The sequence below is a fragment of the Lathamus discolor genome, chromosome 14, assembly GCF_037157495.1.
Source record: "Lathamus discolor isolate bLatDis1 chromosome 14, bLatDis1.hap1, whole genome shotgun sequence".
In the NCBI taxonomy this organism is placed as follows: domain Eukaryota; kingdom Metazoa; phylum Chordata; class Aves; order Psittaciformes; family Psittacidae; genus Lathamus; species Lathamus discolor.
In genome coordinates, this window is record NC_088897.1 from 12,485,020 (window position 1) to 12,509,864 (window position 24,845).

Sequence of the window (24,845 nt, forward strand, 5' to 3'; positions counted from 1 at the left end):
TCACTGCACTGGTTTTTGTGAGGTGGTGAACAAGTGACATCCATCTGTGGCTCCTGTCTCTGGGCACATTCCTAACCCAGCTCCGCTTCACAAATGTGACATCAGCCATGTGCAGAGGTCTGAAACCACCAGCCCGGTCCCCTTCCTCTGGAACTGAGTGGAGATGGGAAAGTCAAGTGCTGTTTGAGCACTGTTGGCACCGCTTTGGGAGGTTCAGGTCCCACTTCTGGGTCGTGCTGTATGGGAGACACACATGAAGCATCACTGAAGCCCACAGGGCTGCTCAGAGCGTGATGTTCTGTGCAGCATGCAGAAGGGAAACAGGATCAGTCCCCACGTGGCATCCCCATTCCCTCTTTCCTCTTGGATCCAAACCCCTCTCAAGTGCTTCTCTCGCAGCCAGGTGGGTGCTTGGTCTGACACTGCTGACCAGTGCTGCCCAGCATGGGAAGGAAACGAGGGTCCCCAGAACCACATCTGATTTTGGCTCCAGGAGACAAACCTCCACAGGTTTCGCTGAAATATGCAAAGACCACGGCTGCTTCAGAACCACACGCAGTGACAAACGCGCAGCCTACTCCCACTGACATGTAGATGCTTTAAGAATAATTATAAACTGATCAATCTCCATGTGAGGCAGCAGCAGCAAGGAAGGCGCCTGTACGTGCGGTGAGGAGGGCAGAGCCGAGCCGAGCCGGCAGTCCCGAGGACACCAGCAAGCAAACGGCCGTTCAGCTCTCACATTTATAAATCATTTACTTCTACCCACCTGTGCCCAGCATAACAATTTGCTGCCCGAAACCGCCGCGCTGGAGCCAGGAGGCTGCCAGGGACTCGCTTTCCCGGGACCCTCCAGCCCTGTCGGGAAGGGGTCTGGGTCTCCAGAGAAGCGGCTCCAGAGGGGTCTGCCCCTAGTGGGAAGAGGCACGGAGGCACAAACACAGGAGCATCCGTTCAGCTGATCGCATTAGCTCTTCACGCCGCTGCTGCCGCCACTTCAGTATCTGCCTATGCAGCCGCCCGTGCGGTTAGGCGAACACACAGGCAGCGCGCTCGGGCGGCTCTGGAAACGTCTGTAGCTGCGGAAGCCGCAGAGCCGCTCCGCGGAGCCGCCGGAGGGAGAGGCTCCGCTTCCAGCAGCGGGAGCGTTATGAAACAGGAGCGTGCCGGCCGCGCCGGCGGGGGCTGAGCGCCGGCCGCTGGTGCAGGAGGCCATGGAGCGTCCCCGCACCGCCCGCGCCGCCGCGGCGCAGCACCCCGGCACCCCGTGAGCCGCGGGGCACGGCAGCCGGAGGGACGGAGCCCCGCAGGCGCGGCGCGCTCCGGTGCTCGGGGCATCACGGCCGTGCGCGCTGGAAGCGGGATCCGCGGGAAGGGCAGCGGCGGCGGGAGCGGGAGTGACCGCGCTACGGCTCTGTATGGTATTTCTGCGGGTTGCCTGGGACTTCACCTGGCTGCAGCAGCAGCGCCTCGGCCACAGCGGAAGGTGAGCACCCTTCCTCTTTTCCCTACACGGTTGCATTGCGTGTGCCTGCAAGCTGCTTGTCAGCTGGCCTCGACACAAGTCAGAACCTGAGAACTTTTCGCAGAGGGTGAGGTATTAGCATTCATCGCAGCCTGACCGGCGGTTTGATTTGTTACGTTTATCCATGGATCTGAGCACACGGGGCTTAGCTGCATTATTTATAAAGATTGCAGCTCGCTCTCGAGATGCCCTTCCCCGAGCAGCCACAAAACATCACACTTGAAAAGTGGGGATGGATCATGCGAGTGTGTGCTGTGGCCCCAGCCTGGGGAGGCTCGGCTCCTCCAGCAGTTTCTGAAGCATCCTGGTGCTAAATAAATAGACCCCAGCAATTTTTAGTAGGTGGATGTTGCAGCAATTTGGATGCTGAAGGGTTTGTTAAAAACGTTTAAATACCTACGATCTAGTTACAGAGCTGCATGGTGTTTCAATTTCAGTAGATTTCCTTGCACACAGGAAAAGATTTCATCTCTAGCTCCTATGGGCTGAGGCAAATATCAATATAGGGTCTGGGTTTTACGACAGCCTCTTACAAAACTTCAGCCTATTGCCACAGACCCACATTGTGGGGTTTGGAAATTGCAGATAAAGCCTCATTTGCTGGGTGCTGGAGTTCTTAATACCAAAGGGATGTACATTATGCATGAATGGTTTATTATTGACCAAAATACTTTCTAGGTTCAAGAATGCTGCTTGCTGATAGGTCTCAGTTTATCAGTGAATGGTGACAGCAGATTGTGTGTTACCTTTTGAGTGCAAACCTCTGTGTACAGAATGCACACATATACGTGCATGTGTACAGACAAAATGTAGGTATGTATATGTCTTCCCCTTTTCCATATTGGCATGGAATCAGTTTTCCTGATTACTACTTTATCACTGAGCTAGGTAAAAAGTATGGGATTAATGGAAGAAATCCCCTATTGCCATGGTGTGCTTGGTCACAAGCTGTCACTGGACACTTCCCAAGTCTTCATGCTGTCTTACAACAACCCTTTTGGACCAGTTCCTCCTGCAGGCCCCTCTGCATCCCTCACCATAGGCAACTGCATTCACCAACACAGTTACTGCCTAGATTTACACCTACCCATACTAGAAAATTGGTCTCCAAAAAGCGGAGCATCCAGTGAAAGAGCCGCAGTGACCAGATCCACACAAGTCAGTGCTGAGTCTCCAGCCTCAGGCTGCAGCTCTGCTCTGTGGCACTGCCTTTCACTTCCAAAGCTGAATTATTTATCAGCTGTAAAGCCTGGATATCATGTACATCTGTAACTTCTGTATTTTCAACTTGATTTGACTAGTTTATGGACCACAGAGTTTTTCTCTTTCTTTTTACTATCTCTGCATAAAGATGTTTTTCTGCTCTATCGCAGTTCAACATTATTGAACAGTTTTAACACAATATCGGCATCAAAGATAACTTTGCAATCTGACTACATCCAGTAGCAAGTGCACTTGTACCCAGCAACAGTAAGCTCGCCAGGAAGCCCTCTCAAGCTGCAATGTTTGCCACTACAGCATGTAGTGAAGTTGCTTCTACCTCATCTCTAGTTTGCTGGCAAACCTTAAAGTGGTGCTTAAAGTAACACTCAAAGCAGCATTGTGTCAGGAAGGAGTCGCTCATGAGGGGGCATGTGCATAGAGTCAGCACAGATCCATCCTCCAGCAAGTGAATCTCTAAGCTGGAAGAAGTGCTTGTTGCTTCTGAAAGCCCAGAGTAAAGCCACATCTTTTGGGAAGGAAGCTGGCGTGACACATCAGAGCTTCTGTGTCCAGAGAGGCTGCAGGTCCCTTCGCTAATGTCTCACTCGTCACCTCATTACTTACTGAAAAGCCCTAGACCATAAGCTTCATTTTGATGGGAGAGAAGTGGAGGAGTTGGTTCCTAGAAATACCTACAAACCGAATTATTCTCTAAGTCAGACAATCGGAGGTAACTTGGGAAGAGGTGGGAAGGAACCCTTGTTCTGTATTTAAATACAAACCCTCCACAAGTTCTGCAGCAGCAGACCTGAGTGATGTGGTGTACTTTGCATGGAGGATGCAGGATGAGCACTAGCAAAGCATGGGCAGCAGCTCATCCTCAGCCTCGCATGCCTGAACTAGACATTCCTGCCTTGGAACAGAGGAGAAAAGCAACCTCAGCTTCCCACATGCCTTGCAGGAAGGACTGGGATGGGAGAACTGGAGCACAACGGAGCAGGTCCTCCCAGGCCTCCTCTGCAAGGTTATCCAAGCAGGAATGCCTGCCCAGGGTGCTTCTACCTCTCCACCTCAAGCCAAACACTCTGGGAAGGTTGGGTGGTTGGATCCTAGATGGGTCCCGCATGAGCACTGCATTGAGAAAGGTCAACGAGCAGGTTATATTCCATAGGCCTTATCTCACTGTAAAGTACACATTTAAGTTGGTGAAGGGAATCTGTATAACTCTTAATGTACCTCTTCATCAAATATTTCCTCTCTTTTTTGGTAAAAGAATATCCTACAAAGGGCAATGGAATTACAAACTCACCTCTTATTCTTCCCTTTGCATGAATTCCTAAATTATAGTTAAGTTAGTGAGATGATTTCACATGACACTTCCTGAAGGAGCTAGAAAAAGTAACAATGGACCTTAACCAAAATCCATCCGAATCAACCTGCATCTGAGTGGGTTTTGGCTTAAGACAGTGGAGAACTACGATGCTTCTTCTAAGCTTTCCTTCTAGCATGTGTTGCTTTCCACATAAATGAACTTCTCTGTCAGTGCCACCCGAGGCATGAGGGGAGAGCTCAGCTTTTTTAACCCCTTTCTCAAAATTCAGGGGGCTGTTCTGGCCGCGTGTGAAAGCACCGGCAGATTCTCAGAGTGCTTTTAGCGATGGGAACAAAGCGAGCTGCGAACATCTGACAGCATCCCAGCGCTCAATCTGCAGCTTCTCCAGAGTTTTATTTCCTGCATGCTTTCACGCGGAATGATGCTGGCCTTGACTTTCCAAACAGCCTGAAGGAAACGGATGCGTGTATCCAAAAGAAAGGCCACAAGCCAGACTCCTGCTATGTCCCAACTAACTCCATTTGTCCTCAAAGACAGCTGATGAAAGGAAGGAGAAATGTGGAAGAGGGATGGATTTTTCTAAAACTGGTGCTCAGGAGTCCAATTCCCCTCCGTTTACAACAGCAAACACAGCTTTGCTTCTGAGCCAAGGCCTCGGAATCTACAAAATTCTGCTGGTCTTTAGACAAGATCAGCTATTGATGAGCTGGAGCATCAATGCAGTACTGACCCAAGAATCTGCATTGAGCAGCCTCTCAAGGGGCAGTCTCAAATGAGCAACTCCTTCACCTGCAAGTTGAGGCTGTTCTTTAGCGTCTTCAGACTTCCCCAGCTTTTGTAGCATCACTGAAAGCATTCAGCCTTCCCTTAAAAATTCCATAACTATTCCTGTAGCTAGGAGAGTAGAATTGCCAAGAACTTTACAGCTTTTCCTCTATTTCTCTTTACAAATATAGCAATAAGTACAGGTATAAATCTAGTATTATATATGTAATGCAAGAAAAATAAGGATTAAAAGAAAACCAGCCCTGAAAATGGGAGACACCTCGGGTCTGGCAGCCAGTCCTGTCTGTGTGCTTCCCAACACCATGCATGTCCTCACCAGGACACCAGGGGAGGGGAACACTGACTGCACAGTGCTCCGGAACAGGCAGCACATGCAGACGGGTCCCTCCTCTGCCTCCTGCCAAAGAGCTCCCACGACCATGCCAGTGGTTCCCTACCTGCTAACCACATCCTTGTTAGGAAATACTGATAGAGCTCGGCAGGATCCATTACCCCTCACCAGGCACAGCCGCTGCTGCTGCCGGGCACACTCAGGAGCTGGGCGCTGCACGCCAGCCAGAGCCCATTCCAGAGGATGCTACCGCAGCCCCCTCAAGGACTGCTGCCCCTGCCACCCTGCTGCTCTGGGTAGGGCCCCGCAGGAACAGGCCCTCAGCGATGTGGCTGCAGGAAAGTTGCAGAAAAGCAAAGCAGCTTTTTTGGGGCTGCTGGTGGGAGACACCTTGACCGAGCTCTGCAGATTCATGCAAGTCCTCCGGGAGAGCATCCCTCACACTGCACCAGCACTGACTGAACAAACACCCACCCGCAGCACTGCCCAGGAGGGCCCCCAGCGTGGGGACAGGGCTCCAAAACTGAGCTACAGCTGCAAAGCCACTGGTGATCAGGTCACACCAGATCTAGAGGGATTCCTCTTCTAAGATGTTGGCTGCCCCAGGGACAATCACAGCATTGCCCAGTTTAGGAAACAGATGGGAACAGATTCATAGTGTGAGACTCTGGGATTTCAGGCAAGACGCATTTCTCAGCTCTGCGTTCAGTCCTGCTGGCACACACGGGAAAAACCCCTCAAACTACTTCTGTCTAATGACATTTCCAGCCACAAACACCTAAAAATGCTGTTCAAACAACTGCATGGTCATCTGACTTCTGAACAGTCAAAAACCACCCCTCACCTGTGAAGTGAATAGATCGGTATTTCATAAAATCAGATCACTCAACGCTTTTCTGAACCCCATCAAGTTCATGCCCTCAATAACCGGATAATCCCCCGTTTTATAAAATCACAGGCACCAGACACACGAGGGCTGGTGACCCACACGAGGGGTCCTTTCCTTGCTGAAGGCTCAGCACTGTTGCAGCATTAACCCTTTCACTGTTCTGTCCACCCAGAGGTCCTCTCCGCTGTTTATGAATTCTCATTCCCCATCTCAAATCCTTTCAATTACTGTTTTATGATTTCACTGACGAGCTCAACTCTCAATTAATGTGGTCCTAAAAGCCCTTTGGCTGGAAGAACTGAGAAATAGGAACAGAAGACTCTTAATTTTCCTCCATTTCACTTCATTTTAAAATGAAACATGTATGAAAAAGACAAATGGTACATTTTCTATTACCAGACACTAGTTCATATCCTCCTCGCTCTTTCCTTTTTAATATCATCATCAAAAGTGATGTACTTCAATTCTTTTAGGCATACTTTGATGATACTGCAATACGCAGTTTATGGAAAATTCAAATGACATTTCTTTATGTCAGCAGCACTCTGCTATTTCCCCACTAAAAAGCAACGTTTAATTTCTGAGTTGCACATTTGCAGCAGTTGCTGTGGGCGGAGAGTCTGCTTATTTATTTGCTTGGGTTTTACTACAATGTACTGTCATGGCAACTGTACTGAGGGCGAATGCATCTGGAGGTAATTTATGTATGTCACATTGACTGCAGTGGCATTGGCTCGTACCATTTAAACTTTCTCAGGCACTGGGCAAGGGCAGCGTTAGCCCTGTGAGACCCAGAAGCAGCTGCCCCTTAGTAACCAACTAGATAATTAAGCCATGCAGAGCAACAGGAGCAGTGCCAGATGATGCTTGGTGCTTGGAAGCAGAGCTTGCTGCATACTTCAGCCCGGTCCGGTGTCTCGGGCAGCAACTCTCGCTCTGCTGATGCACAGCGGGTTTTCACCCTGCTCATGTGGGAGGCAGCACATCGCGCCCTGCACAGGCGCTCTTTGGGCAAGCAGTGGCCAGACCCAGCAGGGGATGATGCAGCTTCCACCGCTCCACATCACTGCAAACATGGAGAAATTCGACTGAAAGCTGCTGAAAACTCAAGCCCACAGTGCATTAAAAGGGACTAAAGCGGGGCAGTGCTGCAGTTTCCTCATCACGTGCCTGACCTCCGCCACATGGCTTTGATGGTCCCTCTCCAGCCAAGCTGCCACTCGGCATCGCTGATGAAAGGCTCCCGCTGCCGCAGCACTTCCTTAATGCAAATGACTTGGACACACTTGGGAACTTTGGCTCCAAGTGTTTCTTGATATTGTACCTCGATCACTTTGTGAGTAAACCAAAAGAGCCGCGAAACCCTGAATTACAGCTGGGCAAAGATGGCTGCGAGGCTGATGAATTTATCAGGCCTCACCTTGCTGCTAGGGGGAAATCTTAAACCTTTTGAATACCTGTGTGATTGCAGCCATTACCATCTCCCCAGAGGCTTTGCAGCAGTGTTTCCTTGGGGGCCATCCCTTTGCAGTGTAGATGTGCTCAATGTGAGCAGCGTGCGGCTGCCTCCTCCACTAGCTAAGCCTCACCTCAGAATCATGCGGGATGCAGGGAGCAGCAGTTTCCCTGCCAGAATCCCAAATGGCCAATACACACACACATCTTCTACATTAGAGTCTGTTTTGGGCATAGCTCAGGTTTGCAGTAGCCCCATGTTAGGAACAACGAGTGGAGCAAACCATACCTATGCTTATAGACTGTATTTCTGCAGATAAATTAAAGCAGTAACAATCTGCAGTGCCTAATTATGGCCAATCTGCCTTTCATCTGCCTGGGTGCTTGTGACCCCTTTACTGTAATTCTTGAGTGCTCACAATGTTGATCAGAGATTTTCAATAATTTAACTCCAAGGGTCAGCTCCTCAGCTGTGTAAATCAATGCATTTCCCTTGGCTCTGGAGCTAATCAGAAGGGAGGGCTCTTTCCTGGTCCAGCTGAGAAACTGGTCTTCAGAGACTGCAGCAGTTTTGGCTGGGAAGTGCATGAGCTTTGGTTTTGGTCGCTGCTTAAGGCAGAAAGAAGTTGCAAAACTAAATGAAAAAGAGAAGGGAGAAGGGAATGGGTGGAGACTTGGTGCCTCTGTTTAAGAGGCATAAGTGAATGTCTACAGAATTGAACTCAGATACTGAAACAAGACACACAGTGAGCAGCTGCTCCTCTGCCAGGACTGTGGGTATCAAGAGCGTGCCCCAAGTGCCAGTTAAGCAAAAGCCATAATATTTTCTTTTCTGGAAAACACTGCATCTTTTCTCAGCACTTGCCTGGCTCCACAGAGAGGCGACTGGCTGGGAAAACAGGAACTTATGGGGAGATGCCAGCTTTTATTTGCTACAGGAGGTTAAAGGTTCCCTAAAGCACAAAGGAGCTTTTCTTGCCCAGACAATCCCATCCTGGTGCACATCAGCACAACTGAAGCCTGCGAAGCTCAGAGCGGGAGAGATCTGGTGAAACTTGAAATGAAATTTGACCAAACACTCCCTGGCTTTTACCCACATTTCCCTATTCACCCACAGCACAGAAACCTACTAAAAACCAGCCGCATCCTTGGGGTCTGTTAAAGTGACAAGGACAGCGACTCGCACAGCCCTGCGGCAATCCCCAAACCCCTTCCAGCACAAAGCCTGGCTTTATTGTGCCGCACAGAGATTAATAATTCTTATTGTATCTATTGTGAGTTGATGCAGTTCCCCCCCCCCCCCCCCCCAACTGCTGTTTCCTTCTGATCTGCATTTGTAGCTTAGCTACTTATAGCTGAAAGGAAGGAATCTGATAATACCTTCCTAAAAAGGTGCCTGTACTGCGGCTGCCTGTTCCAGTGACCGAGAATGGAGATGTTGGCTATTGGCAAAAGAAGAAAGAACTTTTTTCCCAACATCCCAAGAGAATTAACCTCATCATTAAGGTATTTCTTGTGCATTCCAAGCTACGAGAAAACAAAAAAAGAAGGGGGGGGAAAGAGCTGAGGATCTGAAACCGGCTTCTGCTTAATCAATCATTCCCGTTGATTGTTGCTTTTAAAGTGCATCGTTACAAACGACAGATGGAGGAACAGCTAGAGCAAGGGCGGGTGGGACCGTCACCCTGGTGATGGGCATCCTCTGCTCGGGTGGAACCAACCTCCCCGTTGCTGTTTCAGGTCTGAGCGGCGGCCGCTGGGCAGCTCCCGGAGCACAGCGATGGCTTCACCCCGGGCACAGGCGGGCGCCTGAGGCCGGCGCCGGGCTGCTCCCTGCGCTGTGGGAAGAAGGCTTTTCCCCGGGAGAAGGCACCTTAGCGATGGGCTGAACTTATGGGAGGAACCAGCGCCCGGCCTCGCAGAGCTTCAGGGGCCCGTCGGGAGGCTTGAAGGGCCTGGTTTCAGTAAGGGCATGGCCAAAGCTTTCTTCAGGCTACAGAAGTTTCTCCGTCGGACCCAGTTTCTGCTCCTCTTCCTCACAGCAGCTTACCTGATGGCCGGCAGCCTCCTGCTGCTGCAGCGGACCCGCCTCATTATCCAGCAAGGCTCTCGTGGGACCTCCGCCAGCCAGGCGCTGGCAGTGCTGGACGGGATGGCCGGGATCGCGGACCCGCGCCCCCGTCCCAGGCTGCTGGTGGGCATGGACGCACTGCAGGATGCGGCCCCGGGCCAGCGGCACAGCCCGCGGTGGCTCGTGTCCCGCAACTCCGAGCTCCGGCAGCTGAGACGAAGGTGGTTCCACAGGTTCATGAGCGACCAGGAGCCCGTGCAGACAGCGGGGCTCAGAGCGATGAAGCACACTGCCGAACACAAAGGTAAGGGATGCACCCTGCCCCTGCGCTCGTAGACTGCACCTCTTCCTGTTCCAGCGCTTCATCGCCCTTTCGGCAAATAAATTGTTCCTCATCCCCATCCTGCCCTGGTGCAGCTTGAGGCCGGTTCCTCTTGTCCCATCCCTTGTTCCTTGGGAGCAGAGCCCAGCCCCTCCTGGCTCCATCCTCCTGTCAGGCACTTGTAGGGAGCCATCAGGTCCCCCCTGAGCCTTCTCTTCTCCAGATTGAACCCCCCAGGTCCCTCAGCCGTTCCCCATCACACTTGGGCTCCAGGCCCTGCACCAGCTCCCTTCCCTTCTCTGGCCCCGCTCCAGCCCCTCAATGTCTCTTCCTGTAGTGAGGGGTCCAGAACTGGACAAAGGATCTGAGGCGCAGCCTCATCAGTGCTGAGGGGCTCAGGGTAGGGGCCACATCTTTCCCTGCCGGGGAGGCTGGCAAATTCCATCAGTGCATCAAATGAAAACAGGAATTTGTTAAGTAAAAAATTAACATTTCCTATTAGGAACACTTCCATGGATGGGGTGTTTCATGCTGCTTCCCTGGCCTGGTTATGCCATCACACAGGACGCAGAGGGACAGGGGCTGGATCACTGACATGGTGTTCTGCTCCAAGACCTGGAGTCTCTCCGTGACTCACTCACAGGACGTGATCTGGGACACTCCTGGGGTCTGGTGCTGTGGGAGGGATGCAGGGAGGGCACCCTCTGGCTCCTGACATAGCTCTTGGGCCCCACACACCGAGTTCCTTTGCTGCTGGTTTGAATCCAAGTGCCCGAATCCGAAGTCTCCAGTGAAATGCAGAACTTCCTCACTGGAGGCGACTCCCAGCCCGCCAGCGGTGTGTTCAGGGTGTACATCACAGCCTGTGAGCTCTCTAATTGCACGTTCACATATTACCAACGTGCAGGGCTTCGAATCTGCTCTTGTGTCGGTAATATTTTAAGGTTTGATTTGTTATTCCAGGCTCCAGAATCTCTGTTAGAGTACCTTAACTTTTCCTTTTCTTGCAGATTATTTTATTGATAATATAATACTTTTTAGTTTTTTTCATCATATATTCTCTTGCTGCCCAAGCTCATGTTATTTGACTTTCCTGTTGTCATCTCAATGCTGCTAAAATCAAATCTCCTTTTTCCTTCTTATTTTAATGATAAAATGTGCTTATATACACACAATTGCTGCATAATAGCGGGACTCCACATCACCCTTCCAATCGTATATTAAAAAACGGCCCGGATTTTTATAGTGTTTTGTTCATGACAACAAAAAAGAGGCTTCACATAGGATGCAGTCTAAGAGAAATATTTATCTTTCATATGCTAAGCAAAGCAAGACACATTTTAAGAGATTCATTTGCACCAGGAGAAGGAGATAGTTGGATGCGATAACCAGCCGGTGCTGCCTAGTTAAGGCTGAAGTTATCTTTCCATTATAGCTTTAATATAACTCTATGTACCCAAAGAAAATTGATTTTCTTAATATTTCTTTCACATCATCTCATTATCAACTTGAGATTTGCAATAAAACTTGGGAGAAATCCAACAAGATTTCTCCAGGTCTTTACTGCGTTAAAGAACACCTCCTCCTTTCCTGCAGAGACTCACAGGGCATTGCCATGGAAGGGAGGGAGTAGGAGCTGCAGCTCCAGGTGGCCACAGCCTGGCTCTCGGCCTGCTTTAAGGAGCTGGAGGAAGGGAAGAGGCTGGTTTGCCTTTGGCTCGTTTCCACTGGACACTCGGGCTTACCCCTGCAATAGCACCAATGAAGCTCGGCACCAGCAGCCAGGCCTGCAGGGTGGGCAGGACGTGATGTGCGCCCCTGTGCAACTGCTGGCAGCGTGTGCCGCTGGGTGGGTTTGTCCCTTTTTTGTGTCAATCCCATGCACGTTGTCCAACTGTGCTCTTGCACACAGGTACCTACGTGGGATGCTTCAGCGACGACTCGCGGGAGAGGACGCTGAAGGGAGCTGTGTTTTATGACTTGAGAAAAATGACAGTATCCCACTGTCAGGAAGCTTGTGCCGAGAGGTGAGCAGGAACTTTTCAGGGCAAGTTTGCTCTTCTCTGAGTTTGAAACGGGAAACACACAGCATGTGTGAAAACCGTGATTATCTCACACCTTCAGGCATGCCATAGCTCTGCTGCCCTGCTTAAGTAGACTGTTTCACTGCTGCCTAGTCTCTTCATCATAGCACGGCTACTGACAATATGTTTTCTGTTGTCGGGTCAAGAATTACTGTTTTGTTAGACAGTCTCTGTGGTCTGTAGAGCATTGGAACACACGTGGTGCCTGTCCCCAGGGCCGGCTGCATCTCTGGAGCAGGGTGGCAGAAGCATGTGCCCGCATGGGGACAGGTATGAACTCAGAGCAGCCAGAGTGCCTGTACCAGCAGCGCCTGCGTTTGTTCCTGCAGGGCTTACACCTACGCGGGGCTGGCGTACGGAGCAGAGTGCTACTGCGGGAATAAGCTCCCCGCGACCGCCTCCAAACCCGAGGAGTGCAACAGCGAGTGCAAGGGGGAGAAGGGCTCGGCCTGCGGAGGGGTGAACCGGCTCTCGGTCTACAGGGTGGAGGAGCTGCGGGCAGGAGCCAGACGACGTAAGTGGGTGTTTGGGTGACCAGAGGCAGGCGGCCTCTCGCAGGACTGATGCTGGCCCAACCCAAGCTCAGAAATGATCCTAAACAAAAGACTGCAGGACAGCAATTAGATAGTAAGTAGAGGAGGATAGTAAGTAAGAGGGACACCAGTCTCTTTCCTAGGCGAGAGATATGAGAGCAGAGTTTTGCTCTTCCAAGAACTTCTGTCCTAGTTGTGGTTGGGATTTCTGTCTCATCTTGAGATGACAGTGCTTACCCTACTTGTCATTCAGTCAGGTACCGTGGGAGATACAGCAGATAAACCTTTGGGCCAACACAAAGCACATAAAGCACCTAACAGCTGAGCTGTCTTTACTTTTGGCAAGCTCACAAGATCTTACTATGTTATTTGCTGAGAAGAAGCACCAAGACCTTAGGTTGTGCCAGTATTGATGGTACTTCATTTCTTCTTAAAGACAAGTCAAGGTTTGTACAATAATCCACCCAGCTACATATAAATTATATATCAAAGGTACATAGACCTAAATTGCTCGTGTCAGGCTGACAGGCACATTGGCAGGGTTCCCAGGACATGCATCACTGTTTAAATCTTAAGCATAAAATATATATACATCTTTCATAGAAAAAGGGTGGCATTTATTTTTCTCCTAAGTGTTAATGAATTAGTCATCAAATTAGTCTAGCCTGCAGCTAGATTTGTATTTTGGTTGCCCTTAGTAATACCTGATATTTGACTGAAGAATCCCACTGACAAGCCCACAAGCTAGCTGAGAGGCCAATAGAAGCATTAATCACAGTGAACAAGCACATTGGGAAGTAACTCTGACACCAGCACAGCACCTGTGATGAGCACGACGCAGGGCAGAGAACAGACCTCACGTAAGGCTCCTGCTTGCACAGAGCACATCCAGTAACATCTCCACTCAAACCTTCCCTGGGTTTGGCTGCTCCTGGCTCCATGAGCACCACAAACTGCACAGCTCCCACGCCAGGACTGTGCCCCATGTCACGTTAAGCACAGGGAAGCTCAAAGCCTGAAGCTAATGCCCCTTGGCTCATGCTGCAGAATCTGGGCTCTTCTGCCAGGAAATCCTTGCACAACCAGAATTCCCTTCAACACCGGATCTCTCCAGTCACCCAGCACATTTCCCACATCAGTTCTGGTGAGTGTTCTTTAAGGTAGCAAGTGGGTGCAGACCAGGAAAAGACCCAAATTCCCTCCCAGGTCCTCCTTCCTCCCTGTTGAGTCATGCTAGGCAAATTCTGTCAGTAGAGTTAGCACAGAGTGATGAAATAAAAGCGTTTTCCACCTTTGTAAAGCCAAAACCAAGCCCTAGGAGTTACAGAATCACTGAACATGCAGGCTCTTTTCCAAGCAGCCACACCACATCCATTTCCTCCGTTACCATCAGTTCATCTGTGCTCATGCACAGCCCCACTGCGGCAGGGAGGTCCCATACAGCTCGGGGTATCACCTGGGTCTGTCCAGAAATGTTGCTCTCTCAAGCAGGCGGGGATTGGTACTGCTGCCTGTAACGAGCATTAGGGCCAAACCCTGACTTCAGCCGCAGTGATGCAAAACACAGGGCAGTTCTGCCAAGCTCCGCGGCACTGACACAGGAGCAGGGCAGAGCAGAGGCCGATGCTGAAGACCTGAAGCAGGCCCTCTTCCCCCAGCAGCTCACAAAAGCCTAGTTCAGATTTCGGAGGCTGCAGCAAACACCCTTGGCCTGAAAAGAAAGCGAGTGGGAAGCGAAGGGAGAGCTCAGCAGGAGCAGATGTGCAGGAAGGTGGGTCCCCGGCGGGGGCTCAGGATTCATTTAAATTCCATTCCCTTTCTGGTGCAGATCAGGGGAAGCTTTGTAGATTTTTATCGGGGCTTTTAAGTCTTTCAGGGGAAAGCATGTCTTGAAAAGAAGCCTGGGACCTGCAAACAATAGCAATGCCCTCCGCTGGTGGAATGCAATCTAAACCCTCTGCTGCAGCCCAGCTTTCGGTGGTTTGTACAAAGCCAAAGACATGTGCTCCTTTCAATACCACAGGATTTGCAACACAGTTTTCTAGTGTCTGTCGTGGTTTCTCTGATTCTATAGCGTTTGGAATATACAATTTATTTTATTATTTTTAGCTTCTGAACCTAATATTGTTCTTTGTGAAAGAGGCAGGATACTATGGACAGTTTTCTCAAGAGAAACCTATTTCATATCCCTGCAGGGAGGAATGTTATCTATCGAGGATGTTTTAGAGCTCCAGCAAATTTAACAGACACCTTTCCAGCCTCTTTGATACAGCCCAATTTGACGGTGGAGATGTGCTCTGAATTTTGCTCCAAGAAAGTAAGAACAGTTCTCATTTCACATTCTTTTTTTGTTATTTTAAATTTTAATCTACTAAGGGAATAACAGAGATTAGTGCCTTAGAGCTTTGAATTTGTAAATGAGTTTCTAAAGCACAAAGCTCATCACAGTAAATAGCCAGTGATGTATCTGGTCCAGCTGCTCTCCCAAGTGGGGCTGGTGGGACGGAAAGCCATCAGAGTGATGCCACTAAATATCACACACAGAAAAGCCGTTCTAAGCAAGGAGTAGCAGCCATGAGGAAATTGATGCCATTTCCATGTCACACTCAAACCAAGCCCAGCGCCAGATCTGATCCCAGGGGAGGCCTCGGTGGCCCCAGCGGCCCCAGCGCCCTCCGGAGAGCAGTGGGGAGCCCCTGTGGCTCCAGGGCAGGGAGAGGCAATCCCAGCGCCCTCCTCCTGGTGCAGCCCTGGGCTCCCCACAGGCAGCAGCACGCATGGCCACAGAAAACAGGAGGATCTAATGTGAGGCATCTGCACACTGTTTTTATACCAGTGTGTAACTGTGTTGGCTGGGAATGTGAGACACTCAGGTAAGCACACTGAAAGCAGGTGGACTGTCCTGGTACTTTAACACAAATGTGTGCATTTCCACACCAGAATTTATACCATTTTCACTATAACCTATGTAATTTAGATCTAATTTATTTAAATTTAAAATGGAACCATTGCAGAACTTCATGTCAATATATAAGACTACCAGAAAGCAAAGAATAAGGTCAGTTGCTTGTCAGCTTTTGGACAGAAGGCAAGAACGTACCAACATCTGCTGCCCTAGGGCACTCTTGGCCTGAAGCAGCGCCTTTCACTTATCACACAGTAAGGCCGTGGGTGTAAGTACTGAAGGAGTTTGATGGACGTGGGGATCTTCATGGGAGGGAACATACAGCTCAGGGCAGCCTCTGCTTCGGTGGCTGTTGTGGTTGGTTCCCTTCCTCCCCATCCCATAGGGCTTATTTTTCTGTTCAGAGGAGGGTTCACTGCGTGGTCAGATTCAGCCTGCAGCCACATCCAGCCTCATGCACTAAACTGAACATTCAATTACTTTGTCTGCTAGCATCACAAAACTGATTAAAACTATTAAGGCATGAACAACAAATCTTAATTACTAGGTGAAGTGGGAAAGCTTTTCCCAGTCAACATACCCTCTATAGCAGCCCACCAGTGTTTTACACAGGCATGATGGGATTAGCTCTGTGCAGCTGGTTGCAGTGATTCACTCACATACCCTGTGTATAAACACACACGCACCCCCATGCATGTAAATGCATGGATGTCAGGACATCAGGAGCAATTATGTCCAAAGTTCTGCTGTTAATCTGTTGTTTAACGGTGGGAAGAAATCTTGATCTTTGTGTCAGCTTGCCCACATGTAACAATTATATCAATATTTACTGATGAAGTGCAATTGATAATTTTCAGTCTGGGAGAATGGCATGAAATACCTGGAGAAGCTCAAGCACAAGGTCAGTGTTTTAAGCACAATTGTGCTGTTTTGGTGTGGGGAGATGTCTCTTCTGAATGAATGGGTTTCAGAGGTAGAGCTCCTTCGAGGTTTTCTGGCCATGCAGCAAAGAAGTGAAAGCATCTGAATGACTGAAAAGGATACAAAAAAGACCACAACCAAAATAGTACCACTTCAGCCTGACTTTCGAACAGGATTTGGCTAGAGGAGAGCAGCAGGATGGAGGAAGCTGTCCATCTCTGCGGAACAGCTAGTGGCTTTCCAGAGCTGGAATCAATGCCTATTTGCTTGATGAAGCTTGTGTGAGAAAGCCATGAGCAAACCAGATATTCTAAAGGATTATCTGAACAGACTCCTGCAGAGAGGGCATGGAGAGGGCTGCAGAAATGATAGCATGAAGAGGAAAAGGTACTAAAGGAAGGTGAAGAAAAGGTTTGGTACCTCTCTCATTTATTCATTCCCTAAAGTGGAGCACACAGTCTGCCCACAGCCCTGCTGGACCCCTTGGCACCCTTTGGAAAGTGACTATTGGAAAGTATTCCCCTACAGAAGGGCTGACAAGGTCTCCCTCCACTTCAGCAGCAGCAATTGCACATCCACAAGTCCAGTTACTACACACTGATTTGTGCTTTAACTCTAGATACCAAAAAAGGCCCCGATGTGACACTACAAGTGTTTGTCCCAGCTTTGGAGCCTTTCCTTGCAAAATAACATGGACAGCTTCCTAGCCAGTATCAACACACTCCTGAAATCAGGAACCCCAGCATTTTGGTGACTTTGCACACTCGGGCGTTACTGACCCCACGGTGCTTTTACTTTTCCTTGTAAAGCACAGTAATTTGCTAATTCCAAAACCAGACGTGCTGTTTTGAATTCCAGATGTAGCGACATGCCGTTATCTACCCATAAACAAAAGACTCCTGGGACTTGGATCAAAATCCCAGGAGAATGTGGAATTCACACAGAGGGTTTCCAGAGCTCCATTTAGATACTGTCATTATTTCTCTAACACAATAAACCAAGGACCAGTGGGTCAGAACCTCAGGCGGTGCAGGCACTCACAGCCTCCCACCACGCTTCATTCAGTGACTGTGCTGCCAGCACTGGAACTGTGCGGCACTGGGCTGACTGGTGCTTCTGCAGGCACAGGAGCATGGGGCAGCACTTGGTGAGGTCTCTGCAAAGCCTCTTGCTCGCAGGGTACCTCGGCACAGGTACATTCCTATTCCAGGCTGTGTGTGAGGGCCGGGACGTTTATTAATTTCTCAAGCTGAGAAATGCTGCTTCATTGCAAAGGGAAAATTCCCGATTGCAGGCAGAAACAGCCCTGGTTTGCTCTTGGATCAAATCTGTAAATAGTTTCTGACATCGTACCTCATTCGCTAAGCAAATGCTGGCTGTTTGGGCACACACGTGTTGTATTTGACTCCTTATCAGAGGATGAACATGCGGGAGAGAGCGAGAGATAAGCTGCTCAGCAGTCCTGTCACACACTCCCAGGCTCCAAAAGACTTTTAAAAGGCAAAAAGTGCTGATACGGAAGTGGACTGGAACGCTCTGCACTCAAGTAACCCCAAACTTCTTTCGGGCGTCCCCACACACCTGCCCTGGGGACCCTGGAAACCCAGGGAAAACATCCCCAGTCCCCTGGTAAAGAGGAGAAAACTGAACTTGCGGGGCAGTGCCAGCACAGTAGTAAGTGCTCTTTTCCTAGTGAGACACAAGCAGCCGCTGATTTCTTCAGCAAATGATCAGCTCCCTTTAGCTCCCATCAGCGCCAGCCCAGCCCCGCTGCCCCAGCACCTGCTCGGGAATTACCTCCTTGCAGTGAACGCTGCCTGTGAGCACTGTGTGGTTGCACACCTTACACCCTGGCCAGGTACCTGTCATGTGCAGCACTCAGCCTGGATTTCAGGCAAGGCTTCCCTACCTAGAAGCAAGGCAGAACCTCCCTCCAGTGCCAGGCACCGCAGGTCCCCTCTGCTGCTTCTGGCACAGCCCTACACTCACCCTCGGTGGAGTCCCTCTGAATACATGTGCCAAAAATGACTCGGTACCATGTTTCTAAGTGGCTTTCTCAGAAGCGTACGCAGCAGCTCTCAAAGCCTCTGCCAGCCCCTCCGTGCACGTTCATTTTTTGCTAGCTGGGAAGAAGTCACACTGGGACATGTACTTCTTTATGGATTGACTTTTTCTGGTTTTAAAATGACATTAGTCAGCGGGTCTAAATTCCCTCTTTGCTTTAATTCTTTAAGGGCAAGCTTCCTCTGCACAAACTCCAGTAAAAGCTGCATCAGGCAAACCTGTGAACAGCAGAGTCCTCAGTCTGAGGGAATGCAAGTGGAAATTTAAAAGATGATCCAACTGAAAACGGGCGAAAATAAGAACAACTTTTCCTACACTGAAGTTTTGCAGATGGAATTACACACTAGGTGCTACAGAACTATTATAAAATTATGTCTTATGAATAATTAAGAAAATCAGAATATTTTGACTTCTCACGCTTTACGAGGCTTGTGTCTGAGAACCACTCTTAAAGCAATTGCAGTATGAAAAGCACTAGAAGCATTAGACGCATGAGCTTTACAATGATATATCAAACATCGCTTTGATCTTGACAGTGGCCTTGTGAAGATGTATTTCTCTTTGCATAGCAGCAGCATTCCCCACGGGCTGTTGATGTGGCATTTACACACTGCTGTGTTCCCTCTTCCACAGGAGTTTCCCTTGGCAGTGCTCCGAGCACGGGAGTGCTACTGCGGCTACGCCACCGGGCGCTTCTCGCTGCACAACGGGGCAGATGCGCTGCTCTGCAGTGGGCTGCACAACGCCAGCAGCACCGCCAAGGGACAATACTGCCTGGTCTATCAGACCCCAGTGCAAGGTAGGAGCACCTGCCTCACCAGGGCAGAGCCAGCACTGCTGGGCACGGCCCTGCAGCCCTCGGGCAGTGGTAGGGCTGATCTCTGTCTAGAGGCTCTTTGAGGAATGGAGAGCATAATTTGTAATTTATTTCCTGGCTTCTTGTTGAACCATCAGAGGGTCAGGACTGGCTCTCATCCTACCCTTGCTTCTGTTGGCAGGCTAAGAGATAAGGCTAGGATTTACAAAAGCATGGTAGGCTGTCATAAGGTATCTCTAAAGTATGGAGACCAGGTGGCCCAGCCCCCATGGAGATGGGCACAATAGGGCTCGTCACTACCTTGGGCCCTTTGGAGAGGACAAAGAGAGACAGGACATTGGGAGACTGAAGCAGCTCCTTGCAGTAGGAGGGGTTTCTCCTGCATTATAAAACTGCAATTTCCAGGTGTAATGGCATATTCAGGTTTCATTGAAAAGCCAACCTGCCAGGCAAATAGCCCCTAACAAACAGGCATCAAGGGGCTTTTATCACAACTTGCTGGCAAGTACAATGGTTTGCCGCAGCTCTCTCAAAAAAGCATTGCCTAACACAAAACCAGCAAAAGCCTCTTCCGAGGATAATCTCTCTGGCCTCTTACGGCTGAATTAATTTTGGGAAGTAGCTGACTCACAACTGGACTCAAATTGATATCCTATATTTGCAAGAGAGAAAAGAAAGAAGCAATAAACGCCATAATCAAGAGCTGTCAGGAAAATTATTAAAAAGCCACAGTGCTAACAATGAAATATCTTCTGTACTCGCAGACACCCGCTGCACGGACAGGAAATTCTTATCCACCAAATCCAAAGTGTTTGTTGCTTTGTCGAGCTTTCCTGGGGCTGGGAATACGTGGGCTCGCCATCTGATAGAGCATGCCACAGGGTACTACACGGGAAGCTATTACTTCGATGGAGCCCTCTACAACAAAGGTACCGTGTCCCCAGGGATGGGGTGCGCAAAGCGCCTCCGAGACACGGAGCTTTGCTTGCTCTGGCATCCTCCTGCTGGGACCCTGCTCAGCACATTGGTAGAATTCAAACCCGTGCCTGGAACGACCCATCGCTCATGGTGCCGGCAGCAGCAGGGGCAGCTCCAACAGCTCCGCAGGCAGCTGCTTTCACAGACCACAGCCAGAATGTGCAGGTCACCTGCACCGGTGCTGCTGAGCACACACACGTGCACAGCTCCCATCTGAAAGACTGGTCCGAAAGACAGCTGACTAAAACGCCAACTAAACTGAGCCTTGCATAGCACAGGAAACAGCATTTTAAAGTGTTCCTGATTGTGCTGGCAGGGCAGCAACCTGCATGGGCACAATATTCAGCAAGCACAAGCCGTGGCCCTGTGCAAAGCAGCCCCTGTGCAGTGAGGTGCTGCCTGATTCTCCCCAGTGGAGGAAAGCCAGGCTCCCACGCACACCCAGCTCAGACAGGGGCTTGATGGGCTGGTCCTCCCACTGCAGTTTTACACCGCTGTAGAGAGTGATTTAGAGTGTGAAAGGTACAGGCACATAATCAAGCGGAAAAGCCAACAATCCTGTCTTGTAAAACAGGTTTTAAAGGAGAAAAAGATCACTGGAGGAGTAGAAGGACCATCTGCGTGAAAACACACGAGAGTGGCAAGACGGAGATTGAAATGTTCGACTCAGCGATCCTGCTGATCCGGAACCCATACAAGTCTCTGATGGCAGAGTTCAACAGGAAGTATGCAGGGCACCTGGGCTACGCCACTGACCGCAACTGGAAAAGCAAAGGTAAAACATCACTCCGGGGTGGGCTGGGGGAGCACTGCTGCTTCGGACACAGCTTCAAGCCCAGCACACTGGGGAGGGGGAGCGCGCCGGGACCAAGCGAGCCCTGCAAACAGTGGGACTTGAGTCCCACCGCAGCCAAGCGCAGTCCCCAAAGCGCTCGGACCTGCTCCTGGGGAGTGCCTGGGGTCTCGCTGCACATCCAGCACCAAACCTGTGCCCACAGGCCTGCAGCAACACCGCTGCCATCGTGCTGTTTGGCAGAGAAAACATGCCCAGGTCCAACACAGAATCATACAATAGTTAGGGTTGGAAAGGACCTTAAGATCATCAAGTTCCAACCCCCCTGCCATGGGCAGGGACACCTCACACTAAACCATGTCACCCAAGGCTCTGTCCAACCTGGCCTCCCTGCGTACAGCCCATTTGCCAAGCTATGCGAGGTGAAGAACATTTGCTCCTGCAGCATGTAATAAACATGAGAAGTCTTATTTAAGATTTGGAGGATTCAATGGAGCATGACATTTCCTGAAGGAAATTTTACAGCACTGCACAGGTGCTACTGCACTGCAGATAAAGAAGGATAATAGCAATAGGGGGACCTGAGATTCAGTGCTCCTTGAACACACAAAAAGACTTCAGAATATGCCTGCCACGCTTCATGCGTTTGACTGGCAAGCTGATGGTGTGACTGTGATTTCCCCACTGAACACACTGCTGCATTCAGACAGCAGCAGAGGAGGGATTCCACTTGCATATCTCCTCATGCATATTTTAGGCATTACAGCTGTGCCTTGGCAAACCACACCGCACGGGGCTGAGGGAGGCTGGGGAAGTGTTCTCTCTCACAGCACATTTCTTTCCCAAGATCATGTATTACCTTTCATCAGTCACAACTCAAAACCTATTCATCAAACCCAGACAAAACAGCCCTTGGTAAAAAGTCCAGAGGGAATGGCTTTCCCATAACAATTTGTATTTTGCTGTACATTTCAGCCACAAGTGCTCTTTGTCCAGGCCAAAAGCTTTAGCTAGGACTATTAGATTATCATAAACAGCAAATAGAGACTGAGGGGTCATTGATGGTAGGCAAAGGTAGGAAAACAATTCAGCAAATCCTGTCCCCGTGATCGTGGTGGGTGACCCGAGATCCCTCCCATGTGCCAGGCACAGATCAATCTTCCGAATGCATCCTATTCCCCAGCACGCGCCCATCCAGCTCCACCAGACCGTGCCCAGCAACGCCGGCCCTGCTGCACAGGTAAGGCTTGGAACAGTCATGCTGCGCGGCAGCCCTAACGCTGTCTCCTCTCCCTGCTTTCCGGTGGTGCAGAGTGGCCGGATTTCGTGAACAGCTATGCTTCCTGGTGGGCCTCCCACGTCCTGGACTGGCTCAAGTACGGGAAGCGCCTGCTCATCGTCCACTACGAGGACCTGAAGCAGAGCCTCATCCCCAAGCTGAAGGAAATGGTGGAGTTCCTGAACATGACGGTGACAGAGGACAGACTGCTCTGTGTGGAGAACAACAGGGACGGGAACTTCAAGCGGTCTGGTGATAAGCAAAAGGATTTTGAGCCATTCACGCAGGAAATGAAAGATCTTATCAACAGATACATCCTGACAGTGGACGAAGCCCTGAGGGGAAGAAACTTCACAGGGCTGCCCAGAGAGTACGTGCCGAGATGATAACCTGGTGGTGCTCAGCGCTGAGCTTACAAACAAGATAATTTTTCTCAAAAATATAAAGCTAAAAAAACCCCACAAAAATAGTAATAAAACAGGAACAGAGCTTGATAGCCGCTAAAGATACTTGTGGAGCCTGCTGAGCAGTGCAAATTCTCCCACTCAAGGGTGTTCTTCAGAGCACTAAGTGCTCCAGAAGGCAAGCAATGGAGGATGGAAATTGGGTTATAAACCAGGGCGAAAAGCTGCTAGCGTCTACCTGCGTGTGCCCCTCCTGCACCAGCGGCTCAGAACCTCACCGGGAGCAGCCCTGCTTTCTGCTGTGGGCACCCTGCCCTGCTGCCACCACAGACCTGCCAGGGGCCACAGGGGCTCCCACAGCACCGCATGGGACACGGGTGCATGGAAAGGGTGCGGGAAAGGGTGCCTGGACACGGACGGACAGCTCCCATCTCAGCAGTTAAGGAGGTCGCTTTCTTCCAGCCCAGCCCACGAGCTTCTGCCCGGGGTTTGGCGGTCAGGTCACCTGCCACAGCGGAGGCAGAGGTGCAGGGGGAGAAGGTGCCCGTGTGCTGGGCAGGGGGGCTTCAGAACGCAGCCCAGGCTCCCCTCCGTGGCCAGGGCCATGTGAGCCCTGCAGGGACGGGGCAGCGGCAGCGCGTCCCCGTGGAGAGGGGACCTGGGACCTGCAGGGCAGAACCTCAGCATGGCCAGAGGTGGGCTGGGTATTGCCAGTCCCAGAGAGACCCCAGACCTGGCCCCAGAGGCATGGAGGAGGCCTCGGAGGGGTGGGAGAGGAGGGATTGCGCCCGTGCCAGAGGCTCAGCACAGGTTTCGGCACCTCCATCTCTGTCACCAGACTCACAGCGAGTCTGCGACAGCCACGCGTGGTTTGTCTGTGACTCGCTGGGTCCCCTGTGGTTCACTTCACCCTGTGCTGCGCTACACACGATGCAGCAGGGTCGGCCTCCTGGTCCTGCCTGCAGGCAGGGGCCGCAGGAGCAGCTCGGAGATGGTCAAACCACCCAGCCAGGGGGGCCGCCCTGCTGCGAGATGCTTCTGTTCGTGTGAAATAAAGGATTCCTTGAAAACTTGAGTGAAAATACTAGTTTTAATAAAGCAACAAGTTTCTATAAAGGGAACTGGGCTTCCTCTGTGTGTGTATCATTGGTGCTTTGACCATGCATTCATTTCTTCTAATGGTCATTCAGAACAGGGAGGGATGAAGACCTTGTGCAGACTGGTTTAGCCAGTACAGATGTTGGACCAAATTTTACTGCGACTCCTCTGCTTCATACCAGGTCAGGAGTGACACTAGCAATAGCTCTGCTAAAATCAGCCAAATGAAGTTGCAGTTGGGACCGTCACACTCTAGATGTCTATTGGTGAATGTTCAGTTTTATTGGATTACTCCTCCCCCTGCATCCACATTAATGAAACATAGGGGCAGATGGAGAAAACTACTAAAATTAAGAATAAAGTCAGTTCCCTGTGAGGCAGGTTCCCTACACTCAACAAGCTCTGCTTATCACACTGAGCTTTAATTAAGCAGGATGTTTTAGTCAAAAGAAAGAAGCCATCATGTCATTAAAAGCCATGTTGATGTTCACTCCACTCACATTTCCCTTATTTTGTACCCAACGGCAGCATATTAGAAACAGGAACATGCGTGCAATGCCCTCAAGCTGTCAGTTTTCTCCAGGAAGTTAAAGCGGTGATGAGTCATGAGCAGAACAAGAAGGAAGCAGAGATGCTGCTTTTGAAAAGAGAAGAGTTTAACATTTGAATTTTCCAGAGGGAACAAAGCTGAAGTCCCGGAAAACTTTTACACGTAGGTGGGAGACAGCCTGTCCCTACAGAGGGACTGGGTCAGTATCTTGGAGATCTACTTGCTCCTGAAGTGCACTTACACTCATCTATGGGGGGAGAGAACTTAAGGTGCAGTAGGAACAGAGGGCATAATAGGCCAGAAAATGGTTTTGCTTCCTAGAAACAGTGCAAAATAAAGCCTTTACAGCAGTACTAAAACAGCACGGACGTCATCCCCAACCTCCATACACAGTTCAGCCATTCTGCACTGCTTTATTAATTTTCCATTAAACTCATTTCCACTAAAACCTATTATTCACTGCTAAGACCAAGCTACTACTCTACTACAACAACATTAACCTCC

At 50.2% G+C, this 24,845-nt stretch overlaps 1 protein-coding gene across 2 annotated transcripts; it reads left to right on the forward strand.

The window, feature by feature from the left end:
- Positions 1-391: 391 nt before the first annotated feature.
- Positions 392-23,814, forward strand: WSCD1 (WSC domain containing 1). Of its 2 annotated transcripts, XM_065694234.1 has the most exons (10): positions 392-1,486; positions 8,915-9,028; positions 9,263-9,897; positions 11,828-11,942; positions 12,329-12,513; positions 14,728-14,849; positions 19,056-19,221; positions 20,004-20,168; positions 20,792-20,992; positions 22,323-23,814. In XM_065694234.1, the coding sequence occupies exons 3-10, from the start codon at positions 9,495-9,497 to the stop codon at positions 22,673-22,675; spliced, it is 1,710 nt and encodes a 569-aa protein (XP_065550306.1). In that variant the 5' UTR covers positions 392-1,486; positions 8,915-9,028; positions 9,263-9,494; the 3' UTR covers positions 22,676-23,814. The 2 variants fall into 2 exon arrangements, with proteins under 2 accessions (XP_065550306.1, XP_065550305.1); XM_065694233.1 differs by lacking the exon at positions 8,915-9,028.
- Positions 23,815-24,845: the final 1,031 nt, after the last annotated feature.